Source organism: Tenrec ecaudatus, chromosome 4, assembly GCF_050624435.1.
Source record: "Tenrec ecaudatus isolate mTenEca1 chromosome 4, mTenEca1.hap1, whole genome shotgun sequence".
NCBI classification, from domain to species: Eukaryota; Metazoa; Chordata; class Mammalia; order Afrosoricida; family Tenrecidae; genus Tenrec; species Tenrec ecaudatus.
Genome location: NC_134533.1, coordinates 19,505,189 through 19,523,867, shown reverse-complemented (window position 1 = coordinate 19,523,867; position 18,679 = coordinate 19,505,189). Strand labels below are relative to the sequence as shown.

Sequence of the window (18,679 nt, the reverse complement as noted above, 5' to 3'; positions counted from 1 at the left end):
GCTCCTTAGGTTGGTAGTGGATGCCAGGGAGGGAGGGCTTCTACTCAGATAGAGATCTGGATAACGACAATTGGTCTTCATGTCTGAATGCTACATAGACAGGGGGTGGGAAAGCCATGAAGAAACCCAGAAATGCTGGGATGCCCAGGAGGGGCAGACTGTCTTGGACTACTTCCCAATGCTGGTTATTCACCAAACCCAGGGGGCTGGGGGAATTTGAGGAGGCTTGCAATTGCTACCTGGGTTCCTGATGGGTTGCACTTGCTGACAAGGGAGGTAAGGGCCAGACAGGTGCTGTGCAAAATGAATATGCTCACAGGGAGCACAGCTGAGCTTTCAGCGGTAGACCTTTCAAAAGAACCCTGGCATGTTGCTAGACATGGTCTCACATGTGAAGTCTCCAAATTGGCCTTTTCACCAGTAAATATGGTTAGTTCTCTCTTCTGGTTTTGAATTATACTACTTCAAGAAGAAATTATATCCACCCAATATCTCTCCATCTCAGTCATTAAGCTTCACTGTACTTTTGGGAGGAAGCACATTCCCTCATGTTTCTAATTCCTTCTAACCTGAGGGGTTCCTCTTCCAGCATCGTGTCAGTGTTCTGTTACTATTTATACGATTTTTATTGGTGACATTTTTAGAAGGCCATTCACTGGGCCTAAAACTTTCTCACCATGGGTAACTCTGCTAGAGTTTGAAATACAGATGGCATAACATTCAGAATCACAGCAACCAACAATCCACCAACATATGACAGTGTAACCTATGAGTTGTGGCGGCAACAAATAATAGACCTGAACTAGACCCTGTAATTATTTGATTTTTTAAAATATGTTTTAACTCTTCTGTTAAGTGCCATCAGGTCAGCCCCCATACATAGCAAGTTGTGCAAAACACGATGAAACACCGTCCATTCCTGCCCCTCGTCAGAGAGGCTCCTCTCATTGAACCTAGTGTTACAACCACTGTACCAGTCTATCTCCTTGAAGGTCTTCCTTTTTTTTCTCTGTCCCTTTACCAAAACTGATGTCACTCCCTAGCGGCTAATCTCTCCGGGAAATATGTCCAAAGGATGTAAGGTAAGTCTCACGGTCCTTTCCTGTAAGGAGCACTCTGGCTGCACTTGTTCTACATTTTCTGCACATAGCCTCTAATGCAGTATCACATTCAGCCAATTAAATACCGTAGGGGCTATTATGGTCTTGAGAGTTTCTTAAATCCCTTCGGAAAAATGGAGAAAATTTTAATAATGTAATTATTATGCCTGCTTAATCATCAAATTTACCACCAAGGAGTTTATTCCCAACTGATCTAACGATAATATATAGCTAAACAGTTGATCAAATGCTACCCTTTTGAAATATTGGTTAGTCATCTTGTTCTTGCTCCCACTCAATGGATGCTCTACCTTAGATATTCATATATTAAATAATAATTTTGTTTTCATCTTTATACACGTGACTCCTAAAATTTGGCTTATTTTTTGAATCAGTACAAATACCAGGCAAAATTTAAGATTTTTTTCTTATATTAATGATAACTCATGGGATTAGGTGAACATGAGGTTCCCAAATAAGACTACATATTGACTATTTTCTTTTTCAGTGGCAAGTTAATTAGTTTATTTGAATATCCTATGTAATTATATTTCAAAAATCACTACATACATGCATACACATGCACTCAAATTTTAATTTGGTAAGCATTTAAAATACAATATTGGAGAAATTTGTAATTTAAACATTGAATTTTATTTCATATTTTTCCTCCTAATTATTTTTTATACATTAACTTTAAATTTATCCCATATTTAACTGGATAGTGATAAGTCATTACCTCAATTCAATTTTTAAACCATTTTCCCTAAACAGTATATTTCAGTATAAATCATAAGTGTATATTTCTATGAAATATTCTCTCAACACTAAATTCTCTAGAAATATATTTATTATGTCTGTAAATACTCTACTCTTTGAGTAGGCAATAATGCTACTGTTCTCATGGAATCATGTCTCCCAATGAAAGTATGAAGCAAGCATGCAATTATCTTTTATTTTACATATGTAAAGCTACCCATATAATGGATTGTTTAAAATGTTTTCATTACTTTTATATAAAGCTTATCAATGAGAGTAAATGTAGAAATGATCTAACCAATGAACAATGGCTTTGTATAAAAGATATAATGTGTCCTACGTATTAAGTTTCAATAATGAATGTTAAAGAAAGCATTGCAAAGAATTATCTATATTGTTTACAGGTGTGTTATGCTTGCTTTGCATTTTCTCCCCCCAAAAATTAAGGACTCATAAAATGTTTCTAGGGAACATCAATCGTCAATGACAATTACAGTATGATTCTGTTTTCCATGATTTAAATGCCCTTTCTCCTGCTCCCATATGATACTCTTCTCAGAAGCCAATCTTGCTCTTTCCTAAGGATAAAATCTCTAGAGTTTGGAATGCTGGATCCCTAGTATGTTTTGGATTATCAGTTCCAATTTAAAATAAATTTGATGTATGTGCTCAGCATATATAGGGCATCTCAGATGTATACTTCATTCTTAGATCCTGATATCTACCACACCAAACCTATTGTTGTTGAGTTGATAGGATTCTCAAAGTAAACTACTGCAGAGTAGGTTCCATGGATAATTTTTGGTATGAAAGCGTCGTTTTTCTTCTGAGGTGCCTGATAATTTATGCACATAGAACCCCTAAACTTTCTCTTTGCAGCCCAGCATTAACTGCTTACCTTCAGCAGGTCTGTTCCACGTACCCCATGCCTTGCTATCCAGTAAAGCCCACCTTGTAGCTCCCTTGCAGTGTTTCCAAAGCTGTAGATCTTTCCCACAGCCGACCCTGCAGCGCCCCTGGTGGATTTGAAATGCTGCATCACTGTTTATGGACGCTGTTACTGAATGAGAATTAAAAATCTAAAAATTCAGTAACATGCACAGTTTAAATTAACAAATCCGGTTCCAAATCTTTCCTAAGTTGTACTTCTATTCTTTAGTGTAAATTTCACTTAAACTTTACCGTCACAGCAATGCCAACATTTTAAGTGGATCTTGAAACATTGATCTTCTTAGGGAACCCACAAACAGTGCTTGAAGAGATATGTTACAGTTAGGTGCCATTGAGTTGGTTCTGATGTGTTTTGTAATTTCATAAATAATGTAGCCAGAAGGAGGGAATTTACTAACTTAAGTCACAATGCTATCCAAGAATTGCCAATAGTCTTCCTATGGCAACACTATTATCTTTTAATGTGTATAATTTCCTTATCTTGTTTAGCAGGCAACAAGAAACACAAGGAAATGGCCCGTAAAAATGTTACAGTGGTTATTGAGTTTATTCATTTGGGACTCACAGATCTTTCTGAACTGAAAGTGGTCCTCTTTGTTTTGTTCCTGCTGATCTACCTCATTTCTTTGGTGGGAAATCTGGGAATGCTCTTTATAATCCAAATCACCCCCAAGCTCCACACGCTGATGTACTATTTCCTGAGCTCTCTGTCACTTGTAGATGCCTGCTACTCTTCCGTCTTTGCACCCAAGATGCTGCTGAACTTCTTTGTTAAACGGGAGATCATCTCATTTTCTGCATGCATTCTGCAATACTTTCTATTTGTGTCACTCCTAACTTCTGAGGGCTTCTTACTGGCAGCAATGGCTTATGACCGCTATGTGGCTATTGCCAACCCTCTGCTTTATACCGTGGCCATGACTAAAACAGTATGTGTTGTGCTGGTCATAGGATCATGTGTAGGAGGTGTGACCAACTCATTAACACACACAATTGGCCTGCTGAAACTCTCTATTTGTGGACCAAATGTTATCAGTCACTTCTTCTGTGACCTTCCCCCTCTGCTGAAGTTGTCCTGTTCTGACACATCCCTGAATGAATTGTTGCTTTTAGTTTTCTCTGGTGTGATTGCTATGATCACCTTCTTGACAGTGATTATCTCGTATGTCTTCTCCATAGAGCGTTTTTATTTCATAAAAAGATACAAATGTAAAAGCAGTGAAACCACCATAACAATTTTAAAATAGTTTTATTTAAACCCAACCAATCAAAGTAAAGCTAACTATATCTAAACCAAAGGCGACACAAATCCAGAGCTAATCAAAGTTCTGTTTCTTGGTAAGTGAACAGAGTTTAGTCTCTTTACTTCTTTTTACTTTATTTATACATTTGAATAATGGACAGGCAGTTTACACATGACTTCTTACTTTTTCCTCAAAACTATTTCCTTTCAGTAGGAAGGTTAGTATCTAAAAATATTAGTTTAATATGCCAAAAGTGATTAGTCATTCTTTTTTTAATGTCTTGCAGCTCCCTAAAATAGACATAAAAAATAAAGCTTGAAGTAGTGTTTATGGTATTGAAAATATATTTTAAATATTCTTTACATCACACTGTTAGAAATTCAAGCCTGTGTTTTCCAAGTCTTTTACTCAATATCAGGAAGGGTTTAATCTAAGACTTTGAGTTGTAAAACATTGTTTATAGACTGATATTATCCAATAATATTTAATAACTATCAAGAGAAAACAAAAATAAGAATATGTGTTGTAAGGAATTAATTTTTCATAGGTATGTATACATATGTGTATATACATATAAACCCGTACATTCAAAAACCCATATATATAATATATAGTGTGTGTGTGTGTGTGTGTGTGTGTGTGAGTGAGTGTGATAGACTTACTACCATCAAGTCAATGCTGACTCAGAGCAAATACCTCTGTGGGTTTCAGCACCGTAACTGTTTACAGGAGTAGAAAGCCGTGTGATTAGCCTGTGGAGCTGCTGGTGGTTTCAAACTGCCGACCACAAGGATCGTACTTGAGAGTACTTCATCTTTCGCAAGTAAATCACCCGACTTTTCTGCCCACGCAATTTTAACTAAAAACATCCTTCCTTAGAGTAGCAGCTGAGTATGTTAATCAATTAATTACACTACTGTAGTGAGGAAAAATGGCTAAACTTGGTTGTTCTATCTATCTGCTCATCTGCAATAGAATTATGGAGTAGAAAAAAGGTAATATGGCTTGTTTTGCTGTCGACAAATACTTGCCCATCACTCTTCATCTGTATCACAATCATCAAAGAAAAGACAGAAGACTTGTCAGGGAATGGGAGAGAATAAGGAACAATGCCACCAGGTGCAATGTGAGGGTTTGAGTTAGATTTTGAGACAGAAAAAGAACATTAGTAGAAAAACTGGTGAGATGGAATGAAGCCTTACTTTCATTAATATTATTGTATAACTAAACATTCATTTGTTTTAATAATGTCACTGTGGCTCATGTGTAACATGTTGCTAGCATGATTATAAAGTTAAATATAGCTGATTAACAGAAATCAAAATAGGCATATAAACATATATGCATTCCATTAATAAACAAGTTTTTATTACATATCTACAAGTCACATTTTATGAACACCCTATGCAATCATACCAATTAAATATTCATTATCACAATAACAACAATTGGTTTAAATATGAGAACATTATAGTAACAGGATAAATTTTAACTCACATATGAGGGAAGTCACTCTTAAGGGAAGAAGATTTAAAGTATTCACTAATGATGATTAAAGATTAAATCTTTCAGTATGAATTATACTTCAATATTACCTACACCCTGCCACCAAGACAATTCTGACTCATACTGACACTAGGTAGGTTCACCAGTGCTTTGTATACCTTTATGGGATCATGAAGTCTCACCTTTATTGCACAGAGCAATTGGTGAGTTCAAATACAGGACCCTTCAGCTAACAGTGCAATTCTTACTGGACAATAGCACCATACCCTTTACCCTTTAATACAAGGGGAAAAATCCACAACTGGACAAATAATTATGCTTATGACAAATAGATAAAATTTGGATGCTTTCAAGGATTTTCATTGACTTGCATCTAAAATCAACACCCATGGAACTAACAATAAGAAATCGTGTCACACGTTGTCATGTAGCACTGGGAAATGTTCTTGTAAAACAAAAAAACAAACAAACAAAACCCCACTCACTTCCGTCAAATCTATTCCAACTCATAATAACCTTATAGGGCACAATAAAATTGCTCCATAGGTTGAGTGTCATTTTGAAAACACCTCTCATGGAAGAAAGTTGAGGTTGCATGCTTCTATAAAGATGTAACAAAAAACTCTTCCGCGGCCCCCTCCCACTCTTCAAATGGTAAAGAGCAAATATGCCACTTTGAGGACCAAGGAGTGCCTGATCCAAGCATTGACATTTTCCATTGCCTCGTTTGTGTGCCAAAGCTGGACAATGAACTACGGAAGATAGTGGAAGAAATTATGCCTTTGAATCATGGTGTTGACAAAGAACAAAGAACATATTTCCAGACAAATGAAGAAATGTGTCCTGTGAGAAGTAAAGCTGGAATTCTCCTTAGAAGGGAGTGTGCATAGATGTCATGTTACATGCTTTCTTATCAGGAGGGAACCAAATCCTCAGACTCACTATCATCAAGTCGTTCTGGCTCATAGTGATCCTATTGTACAGGGCAGAGCTCCCTGTGTCTTTCTGAGAATGAATATCTTTACAAGAATAGAAATCCTGTGTTTCCCTTATTCAAGATGGTACAGTTGCCAGAAGGACATCAGGGATGGGGAAAAAATGAGGTAAGTGAAAAAAGAAAGGCTTTAAATCAAATCCGTTGATACAGTGGCTACAAAATGCTTTGAAAATATCAACAATTGCACTGATTGTGCACAATTGGGCAGTTTCGTTCTATTGTGTGCGGGAATTTTATGAGCCAGAACCAACAGAACTTCATGTAACATCTTCAACCATTGTGATGGTTAGAGTTTATGTAAACTAGACCTGGTTAAAGGGAGGGATGGAGCCCAATCTGGTCAAGGTTGGATGTCAACTCCTTGTTGCTGTGGCCATTTGTATAAGAGAGAGACCCAGAACACTCTTGCCCCCTTTCAATTCTACTGGATCTAGATCCTGTGTCTGTCTGGTTATGGATCTCTTGTTCTTCCACCGGCCAATGCCAGGAACAGTCAGTAGACTATCTACATTGGAATCATTTGACCCAAACTTGTATTCACTTACCTCTGCATCCACCACTCTGTGGCCCTCCTCCTTCATTACCCTGCTTCTTCATTGTCAGCTTCTTCTGTTGCTTGAGTCAACAGAAGCCTCCACCTTACATCTGACCTATGGATTTGAACTGAACTGGACTTACCTACTTCTATAACTATTAAGTCTTTCTTGATATAAATCTTTTTTCAATATACACGTATACATGCAAAATCACTAATTCTGTTTCTCTAGAGAACCCAGCCTAACAAAAACATGAAGGTAAAAACAATCTCATGTACACAGTTGTAGTAAAATATCTCATAGACACAGTAAAATCTAATAAATGATTTAAAACTGTTTTATTGGCATTTAATTTATATGTCATATAATTCAATAATTCAGTCATATCAAGAAGAGTTGTACAATTATCACAATCAATTCTAGAACATTTTTTTATTCCTTGACTCATTATTATTCATTAAATTATTGTTCATTGTGAATATACATAAATGATTTTTAAATGTGTGATAAGTGAATAAGTAAAGGCTATCCTTTACTATGATATTCCAGCGTATTGCCCAATTATTTCAGTTCTATTTTCACAAAAAGGTTACTAGAAGAGTAAAAATTACCAGTATAAGTGGATGTGGAAGAGATGAACATCTGAAGAAAAATATGTTCATAACATCAGATTGAATGGTTAAAGGCTAATTTTTGGAGAGTTACTTTAAAAATATTTCACTCAATGAAGTAGCATATTATTAAGGAGTAGTTACCTTCAGAAATGGTATGTGATTAATATAATAAGATTAGATAAGATCACAAAATTTTACTCCTTAACATTATGCTTGATATGTACTAAGAACACTCTGAATTTAGATATCTTGATGATGATGATGATGATGAATGGTGATGATGATACTATGATATGTGCATAGCTGGTGCAGAGATAAACATGCAGGAAGTTAATAATCTCTATACAAGTTCAAATTACTTATTCAAAATATAAGTAATAATATATAATAGTTTAATATAATCTGACTTTAAAATGACAACTAATTTCTTCAATATGTATTATTTACAATTAAATATATAAAAGTGAGGAATATACATTTCTGAGCATTTGACTGAGAGAGGTAAGCCACACAAATTAAGAATTTTAAGACCTTGGGGTACAATTAGAATACAAATCTCAAGAGATGCAAGATGTTAATTGACCAATTGCTTTATGAGATCAGTTTAGAAGTTTGAAGAAGAGATTGCTAGTATAAGAAGACTGCTCAGCACATTAGACTTTAGAAGATAACACTGTGTCATGAAACAGCTTTAGAAATACATGAAACAGAGTTAACCCTGAATACAAATCTAGTTTTGAGCTGGGAAAAAAGACATTAGACAAAGAAATATTATAGCTATTTAATTTCCTATTTTATATCCCATCAATGGGAAGAAACATCCATAATATGCAGTATTATCAACAAAAATACCTGTATATTTTTATCAACATATTTATAGGAGTTCTTTATATAAGCAATGAATCTCTGTGTTAAATAGCAACAGATGTAGTCTATTATACTGACAGTTTATAGGATACATATTGGGCATATGCATGCAAAATATTAAGGATGTCTTTGGTGAAGGCCATTATCTTTCTTTTTTATTATCTGTAAATAGGAAGATACCTACAAGAGAAGATAATTTCCATTGGATAGCCAAATTCTAGGTAAGAGTAATTCTATTATCTAAACCTGTCTGAAACTGTGCGTGCATTACATGATAACAAATACTAGTAGCCTTTTTCCCCCCTGTATGCATCTTCTAGTACCTCTCAAGAAAACTTGCTCTAATGAAAAACAAGACAAAATTCCTCACTGAATAAATACCTGTTAAATGAATACATGGATAAACTGAAATGTGTTGATGGAAAATGATTAAATAACATGAATTCCCTTTGAGTTATTTAACTAGTGCTTTCTTTGCCTTAAATGAAATTTGAGTTAAGTACAAATAATTTTTCACTCTGCCAATTCTGTAAGGAATAAAAATGATACTAATTCTCTAACTTATGGCCATTCAGGATTTTATCATATGGTAATACTTAAATAAGCTCTGCTCTTTTAGGTCTTTAGACTTACATCCTTCTCTGACTTGTATTACTCTGTGAACTAGGTAAGCCAGCAATCTCACTGAAATAAATGGCTGGGTCCAATTTCACTGAGGTGACCCTCTTCGTCCTCTCTGGATTTGCTAACCATCCTGAACTACAAGTCAGTCTTTTTTTGATATTCCTGTTCATTTATCTTTTTACTGTCATGGGGAATCTTGGACTAATCATGCTAATCAGAATTGACTCTCAGCTTCACACACCTATGTACTTTTTTCTCAGCAATTTGGCGTTCATTGACATATGTTATTCCTCTACTGTCACTCCCAAGGCTCTTGTTGATTTTCAGTCCAACCACAAAACCATCTCTTTTGTTGGCTGCTTTGTTCAAATGTACTTTTTTGTTGGTCTGGTGTGTAGTGAGTGCTTTCTTCTGGGGTCCATGGCTTATGACCGCTATGTAGCAATCTGCAATCCTTTACTCTATTCTGTAGTTATGTCCCAGAAAGTGTGCAACTGGCTGGCATCCCTGCCTTACATGATTGGCTTCACCAATTCTCTGATATCCATCTGTGTGATAAGCAGTTTGGCCTTCTGTGATTCCAGTATCAATCATTTTTTCTGTGACACCACAGCCCTGCTGGCCCTGTCCTGTATCGATGCTTTTGACACAGAAATGGTGATCTTTGTGTTAGCTGGCTTCACCCTTCTGAGTTCTCTTCTGATCATCACGATCACTTACATCATCATCATTGCAGCCATCCTGAGGATCCAGTCTGCATCGGGCAGGCAAAAAGCCTTCTCCACCTGTGCATCCCACCTCATGGGTGTAACCATCTTCTACGGGTCCCTGATTTTTACATATTTACAGCCTGATAATACATCTTCTCTCACCCAGGCACAGGTGGCATCTGTGTTCTACACCATTGTCATTCCGATGTTGAATCCGTTGATCTATAGTCTGCGGAACAAAGATGTGAAGAATGCTCTCTTGAGAGTCATTCATAGAAAACGATTTCTATAAGTAATCTATGAATGTGATATATTTTTTAAAACCTGGATGCATTCAAGCATTAAATGACTCAAACAATTAGGAACATATTATGGCAACCTCAAAAGACATGTCAAAAACCAAAACATCAGAAGGCTCAAACTGAGAAGATAAATAGCTATTTATTTGTTTACATGGCATAGAAAGTCACTGTATTAGAAGGTTCTTTAGACACATCAATAGTTATAATTATAACATAAACATGTTCAAATAAGGACAGATCTTTCTGTACAGTGACAGAATTCATACTCTATCAACCTTGTGTGAGAACACTGTCATATTGAAACATGTGAACAAATAATTCACTTGATTCTCAGTGCAGCTTGGTGTTCAGTCCGCTCAGCAATTAGCAAATTGAGAGCAAGAAATTCGAAGATTAAAATGCGACTAACAATAATTTTTACTGACATTACGAAATGACCTTTGATCGTTTGAAAACATACAGAAAAGAGAACAGAACTAATAAAATATCTCAAAATATTAAAAAGGATGAAAATATTGTGATCAATTCAATAAGGTACAAGCATGAATGAGGCCAGAAGGCACTGGGGAGGAGAAAAGTCCTGATGCTTAGGTCTTTTTGCAATAACAGTTACAATTTTGATCATGTCTCCTATGTCTCAATCAAACCACCTAGATAGATAATAAGTCATTAATCTAATGTGATGGGATAGGTGAGAGTGTGCGCATGTAGATGTTTGCCAGTTTTTTTCTTTTCTTCTCTGATCGATATTAGAGGAGTTTCAGTCTTGCAAATGATTTTATAATGTAATATATCATATTGTAAAATAAAGTTGTAGGGGACAGCTTCCAAGCATCATTGTTATTGAAGGTATATATATATACTTTATATATATATATATATGCTTTTTCTCTTATTGTACATTCCTCTATACTAAAGTCCAGGAGCTCTACTATCACTGTGAGCCCCATACATGGAGCTCATAATCTCAAGGTGAGTGGCTGGAACCCATCAGCCATTCCAAGAGAGAGAGAGAAGAGGTCATCTGTTCCTAAGATGATTTTTTTTTTAAGTCCTAGTGATCCAAATAAATAGATTTAGTCTTCCTATGAAGTCACTATGAATCAAAATTGACTCAATGGCTCAGTGAATTTTGAGTGAGATACTAAACTCACAAGAAATTTTTTTTCCACTGATAGTTTCTGAATTTATATTGGTGACTGCAAACTTCCTATTATCATCATCATAGAAATTCACAAATCTAACTATATTTCTTTCTTTTCTCCTATCATGGATTTTCATTGTATATATACTATTCAATTTTCATGTGAAACAGAACACTTGCATACATTTGTATTTGACCAGAATCTGGCTTTATTTGTTATTCTTATTTCCAACTGTATTTAAAATGCATTCTTCAATAGATGTCAAGTGGCCTGCCCACTTAGCTTTTTAGTGTTAATATAAGTATGTATCTATTGCTCATTTTCTTTTTTGCTTGTTTTTTTTCCTCCAGGAGCAAAAGACTCTAACACTTTACTTTTCCAACATAGCAATTAGGAAAGTCTTTCTGCAAATTAAAATTCTTCCATTCAACTTAAAATGTTTGCTGTATCAGCTCAACAGGAAATAAAATTATTTTTGTTCAATCTAAAACTCTATTGGGCCTTATTAAAAACAACATCAACACTTGTCTTTCTTTAGTTTATCATTTTATTTCATAAAACATTGTTTTTATTACTCCATTTACCTGACCCCCATTTCCTCCTTGAACATCTATGACTTCCACGTTCACTCTTTTCAAGTTGTCTACACGTAACCTCTTCACTGAAGACTTCTGCGGTACTGTTTAAAAATGGTATTCATTATAAATTACTTATTTCTCTTTGGGGCAAAATGAATGTCATACATAAAAGCAAATTTAAGGCCGGTAAAAAGTATTATTATTATTACTAAATGTGATTCCCTGAATCACATGTTTAAATTATGACAAACCACATTTATGACCATCCTTTTATCTTCAATTATATATGACATTAGTAATGTATACTAAAATATTATAGAACGCAATGTGCTGATGGCATGTCAGCAGTCTCAGATGGTATATTAAACGGTTTATCAAAGACAAAAATGCTTAGATTTATAAAGATACTGACAATGAATGACAATAGTAACGGAAGGGAAAAGACTAAAAGGAGTGATTCAATTTATTTGAAACCCATTAATGTCAGGGACTATCTGCATACATAATAAAAGATTTGTCATTTCAGCACTTTTCACATGGTGATGTTATTGCTATTGTCGTTTTTGTTAGAGGTCCTTAAGCCACTTCTGACTTACGGACAGAATAAAATATACTGCATATCTTTGTGTCAGTTTGCTGTTGTGGTTGAGCCAGTGTTGCATCCACTGTGTCAGGTCATCTTGTTAAGCATCGTTCTCTTTCACTGCCCTTACATTTTTCGAAGCATGATAGACAAAGTCCCCAGGCTCACTTCCCACAAGCATTCTGACTGTACTTCTTCAACTACACATTAGCTTGATCTTTTGGCAGTCTGTGGTATTTTCAATATTCTTCACCAAAAACATCATTCAAATTCATTGACTCTTCTTGATCTTTCTCATTCAATGTCCAATTTTCATGTGTACATGAGATGATTAAAATTACCAGTGTGTGTCAGGTAAATACTATTATTGTTCTTAATTCTTTAGCCCTGGATATCCACCCTTTGCCATGCAACTTTGCATTTCCTCCCAATTCGGGTGTAGTGCATTTTCTGAGGTGAGATGGCCTTTATTTTCTGTAACTGATCACCACAAGATTTCCAGTTCCGTATTTTCTTATAGAACTTATACGTTATCAATAAGTTTTCTCTTATATAAAACAGTAGAGATCTTAAATGATATTGATATTATAAGTCATTTATTTGTTTCAATGGTGTGTGTCTCTATGTACATATGTGTTGGGTTTTGCTTCAAAGCAATGTTTCAAATGTAATTTTGAATTTTATTTTATTTTTAATAAATCATTTTTGAGGGTTCCTACACTTAAAACAGCCCATACATCAATTGTATCAAGTACACTTGTACATGTTTTTCCATAATCACTTTGAAAATATTTTCTTTCTACTTGAGCCCTTGGTATCAGCAGCTCTTTTGACTTCCCTCCCTAACCCTCCCACCCTCCTTAGGTTATTTTTTCTCTTATTGTATAGTCAAATTGTTGCATTTTATGGTTATTAAAGATGATTATTCTCTGTATGGTTATACAATAAAGATGATTAAAAAATTAGGCGTTTTCCAGTTTATATTGAAATTGAAAGATTTTTTTTTTTTTTTTAGATATTGCATGGGCCAAATCAAATTCTCTGCAATCTAGTAGATTCCAAGTCAGTGAAAACCTACAGAACATAGTAGAATTGTCCATGGGGTGTTATAGATTTTATTTTTACTTATTTATTTTTATTTTTATATTGTGAATTAGGTAATGGTTTCCTGGGCAGATCACTGGGTATATTATATTTCTGAAACTGTACGTTTTAATAGAAATAGATTGTTACCCTAAAGATAGCTGATCTTTCATGTAACAGGCTAAATATTATCTACTCTGCCACCATGGAAACTTGTCCCTTTGATAGTGCAAAATAAATCAGCAAAAACATATTTTAAACAGTATTTTGATGTGATTATTTTGATACTTTTATGCTAGGTAGAATCACTGACCTAGGCTAACCTCAGTTGGACGACTTCATGAGTCTCTCAAACTTCTGTGACCTGAATGACGTTTGGACTTTCAAGCTTCTGCCCTACTCAGTTCTTGTTCTGCTCCCAAGAAAGACTTCAGGAGAGGGGCAAAGAGCAAGAATCAATAAAAAAAGTTTTAACAGGAAGAGTACGTTTATTGAAGGCAGGTATTTTGGAAAAGAAGTCCAAAGGGCCCTTAGCTAGTTTAAAAGGTCTGACAAAATGTATAGCTGGACCTTATAGTCTGCTAATGGTGGACATCCTGCCACAGGCTGGCATTCTGGTGAGTCTTCTGCTATTGGCCCCAGTCTTCTGAAGTGACTAATGTATATTAATATTATACAATAATGTATATTAATGTAATGATTAATGTATATTAATCACCCCAGTACCCTAGATGCCATGCTGTGTTGTTGCTTCAGACTAAAACTCAATAGTCTTTTCAGGCTCAGGACCTCACCCAGGTGGGCTTAACTTAGCCAATAAAGGCCACCACTACCTTCAAACATGCATTCCTCCAGGCAGGGGAGGGCTAGAATACAGGCTGTGCAAGCTCTCCTCCCCCCTCACCCTCTTGCCCCTTGCTCCCTTGACCACTCAGTCCCTGGGTTCCACTCCCACCCCCCCTCACCCCGCTCCTCATGTGTGGACCCTCTTTTCCACGTGGTTGTCCGTGCCCAACTGTGAACCCATTGGAGACCTTACAACCTGAAACTTGTCCCGTCCTTCATAAAATGCCCACTTGCATTACAAAATGGGCTTTCAGCGTGCAAAGTAAAGAACCAAAGTATAACCCACAGCAGAAACCTAACAGGTGGTCAGACCAAGGTCGCCTACACAGGTGACCGTCAACTTTGGAACACACACTAGGCACCAGAAACATCACGTCACACATGAACCTAAACTCAGTCAGTAGGATGGGCTAGTAAACGCAACCATGCCTCCCTTCCCAAATAGATATAGGACTGGTTAATAATAGCACAGACTGAGGGCAGGACACTTTTTCAGATCGGGCTCTCTGTAAGGTTTGAGGGAGGGATCTCTCCTGTGTGCTCCAAGCGCATGCCCCTGCCCTCTCAGGACTCCCACTCTCTCCATTTTTGGGGGTAGGTGTAAAGGGGGAGTCCACACTCATCTTTTGGTTCTTTGGACTCCATTTTTTGGCCAATTTCCACTTGGTTTCTCATACTTCTCCTACGACTCAGTGTTAGGGAAGTTGATGGCTGTCCAGAATGAGGTTTGTCATCAATCAACATTTCACCTTTATATAAACAGCAAAAGCAATCATACAGGTGAGTTATTGCCGTAGCACTGACCTTGTAAGCTGCGTTCGACATCTCAGCAGTTTCTGCGGAATTTTTCTGAGCAGGAAACAAAATTTCACAGCTGCATGCTGTTCTCTTAAATTGACCATTACACATACCCACATAAAAAACTGCTTTCACTGTGAAAACAATTCATTGTGACCAGAGAGAACATTCCCTGACAATGTCACTGGATGCACAAGCTCAGAGCGAGTTGTTCAATACTCACCTAGCCAACGAATGTGTCCTGAGAAAGCTCCAACCAGCAGAGCTTTTTCGTTTGGGAGGCATGCCCCATCGTACTATAGTGATTATTATAAATACATGTAATAGAAAAAGTTGCAGCTGAAACAAAATAGGAAAATTATTTTAAAATACAATTTGATAAAAGTTATTATGGAGGATAAAGATTCAGAAAATGAAACTATATTATTAAAATTATAGGCACTATTATAAATTCACAAGTGATTCTTGATCAAAAATGTAGAAAAATAAAAAAAATCTTTAGAAACAGAATGTTAAGGGCTAATTTCTATCAAAATTTTATGTAGAAAAGTATGTAAATACTATAAAAGCATTTTCAAAAAGGAAAACAGGAAGAAGTCTTCCGAAATTATTGTGTAGGTTTAATATTAGTTTACTACAAAAATGTGAAATATATATTGCAGTGAAACTAATGGTGGACATATCTTCAATGCTTATATGCTCAAAGTGGTTTAATAAAGAAAAGTACAACACATTAAAACCAGAAATATATTAAATTATCATATAACAAAACCAATTGGTAGTTAATGAGAAATAAAGAATTTAATAAATATTCAAAACCAGTGAATATTTAATCTACCATACTAGTATAATAACTGAAAAATTGTTATCGCATTATATTTATTAAAACTAGTGGAAAAATGTAATACCTAGTCCTGATTATAAGAGCAAAGCAAAATAAAGCAACACAATCTATTGAAAGTTTCTAAATCTGTTATCATGATTTGGTTAAATTTTATCACTTACTGTTTCAAGCAAATTTGCCACTTCTTCAATTATTAGAAACAAGAAAGGGCTTTTACCCTCTTACTATTTCTATTAAGCATTATAAAGATTAATCTAGCTAGGACAAAAGGACAAGAAAAAGACATGAAAGTTATACTGATTGGAAAATTAGAAAATGACTTCATTACTGATATCAAAATAAAAACAAAACACATAAAGTATAGCAAGTAATAATATATAAAAATAAAGTCACTATGCAAAAATTAGTTAGATCTCTTGTTACCACTATTCAGGATAATATTTAATTCTGAATCCAAGTGCTTCATATTTTCAGATTCTTTGTTTCCTCGTCTTGGTCAATTTTTTAATTAAAATATTTCAGCATTTTCATATATTAATTCATTTTCAATATATTTAAAGATACTATGGACTACCTTATATATATATATTATCTAACATAAAAAATATTTTACTAGGCACTGTCTTATTTTTACTTCATGTTCTCATCATTTTGTAAAACAAAACCAAAATGTTGAAAGTATTTCTGTTTGGATGAATTAGGAACACTGTGTATGTGTACATGGATATGTACATTAACCAGGAGCATAGATTGTGCATTGACTGCTGAGCTGGGCCACAAACCACGAAGTCAGAAGTTGGAAACCACCAGCTACTCTGAGGGATAAATATGAGATTTTCTGCTCCTGTAATGATTTACAACTTCTCAAACCCACAGTGGCAGTTTTACTCTGTCCTTTGGCTGACTGTGTATTTGAATTGACTCTGTGGCAGTGAGTTTAGCTTTTGGATTTAGGTCAAACCTCATTAGAGAAAGTACTTCGTGTATTCCTTATGAAACTTCTTAACTGCTGGTGGACAGTTCTGTAGGGAAGATAACTGCAGGACGATCAATGACAAATACATGGAGTTGTCTGTTTTATAGAAGAGTCATTAACACATCGAGAGGACCATGGACTACCAAAGGCCAAACCCATCTGTCTAGGAAGAAGTAAGAACAGAGTCTTTCTTAGAGGCAGGGATGGTGAAGCTGCTTCTTGCTTACTTTGGACAGGATCTCAGGAGAGACCAGTCTCTGAGAAGCACATGACGCTTGGTAAAGTAGAGGGGTAGGGAAAAAGAGCAAGACTCTCAACAAGCTGACTTGACACAGTGGGCTCCATCAATGGGCTCCGACATAAGGACTATTGTGAGAAGGGTGCAGGACCAGGTAGTGTTTCATTCTGTTGCTCTGAACCGGGTGCTTAACAGTAACCACAACAATCAACACTAGACAAGGCACAGTCTACTTTTCTAGTAATAAAACCTGTGTGGGATACTAAATGGACAGAATAATAATTGAAGCTATATGTAAGTACACTTATAAGTAAGCATTTCAGGCATTGACCAACAAGAACAATGACCACCTCGCAGTTAAATACTTTGCGTTTGATTGACAACCATTAAATATTTATGCGGAAATAATTTCTCTGATATCCTAGTAAAAATATATTGAGTATCACAAAGGGAGACCAAACATGATGTCATTCTAATTAGTATGTCTCATCTCAGAGCATAAACAATAATTAGTTACAAGCCTAACGTGAAACTATTAGTCCTTGAACTTTTATTCTTGGAAATGTGCCACTGATCTCCCTTGGATATTCATCCCTGAAGATGACTGGATATTGCATTATGAACAATCCTCAGTGTATAAGGCACCCTGGAAAGATTAAGGTGAGAGGGCAGAGATGCACTGCTTGCTTTTGTTCATAATAGCTCATTGTAGAGAAATAATTTCTGGTCAATAGCATTTTTGGGGGGAACTGAATAAAATTTGGAGACTGATTTATTTTACCACAGGAAAAAATGCCTGCGCAAGAATATAAAAATAGTTTATCTGAAAGGAAAATATTATACTACAGAACTTTTCATTTGCTTAAATATCTTACAAAATTTTTTTGGAAGAAAGGTTTTGGTTTGACAAAAATCTAGACAGATAATATTGGTAGAAAAACATTTCACCACTGTTGACTCAGGGTAAGTATTATTTTCAAAATTAAAGTCAAATCAAACAGCTGTGGTAGGTCAGTGAGTTGGTGCTTGGCTGTGGACCAAGTTCAACAGTTAGAAACTACCAGTCACTCAAGCAGGAGAAAGATGTGTCTGTTTCTATTAAAATTTGTAGCCTTGGAAAATTTTGGAGCCATTGTCTGTATCATAGGATAACTATGCGTTATAATCAACTCAATTGTGGTGGGGTTTTGTTTGCTTGGGACAAATCAAACCAAATGTAGACAGTATGAAACCAATGGAATTTTTCTTACAAAAATTCTGTGAAAAAAATTTAATTTTCTGTTAATTTCCTTTTCATGAAATCTTGGAAATGACACTGCTGTGCATATAAATTAATGGAATGAACACTAACTATTTAATAATGTTTATGATTTGGCAA

At 35.5% G+C, this 18,679-nt stretch overlaps 2 protein-coding genes across 2 annotated transcripts; both read left to right on the top strand.

Moving 5' to 3' along the window:
* Positions 1–3,322: 3,322 nt before the first annotated feature.
* Positions 3,323–4,057, top strand: LOC142445710 (olfactory receptor 5J3-like). The gene has a single exon (XM_075547644.1). It carries the CDS (start codon positions 3,323–3,325, stop codon positions 4,055–4,057), a length of 735 nt encoding a protein of 244 aa, XP_075403759.1.
* Positions 4,058–9,267: 5,210 nt separating this feature from the next.
* On the top strand, positions 9,268–10,200 carry LOC142446441 (olfactory receptor 8I2). The gene has a single exon (XM_075548191.1). The coding sequence runs from the start codon at positions 9,268–9,270 to the stop codon at positions 10,198–10,200; it is 933 nt and encodes a 310-aa protein (XP_075404306.1).
* The last annotated feature ends 8,479 nt before the right edge of the window (positions 10,201–18,679 follow it).

Coding starts and splice junctions, on each gene's coding strand:
- LOC142446441 (XM_075548191.1), top strand. CDS start 9,268: ATGGCTGGGTCCAATTTCACTGAGGTGACCCTCTTCGTCCTCTCTGGA.
- LOC142445710 (XM_075547644.1), top strand. CDS start 3,323: ATGGCCCGTAAAAATGTTACAGTGGTTATTGAGTTTATTCATTTGGGA.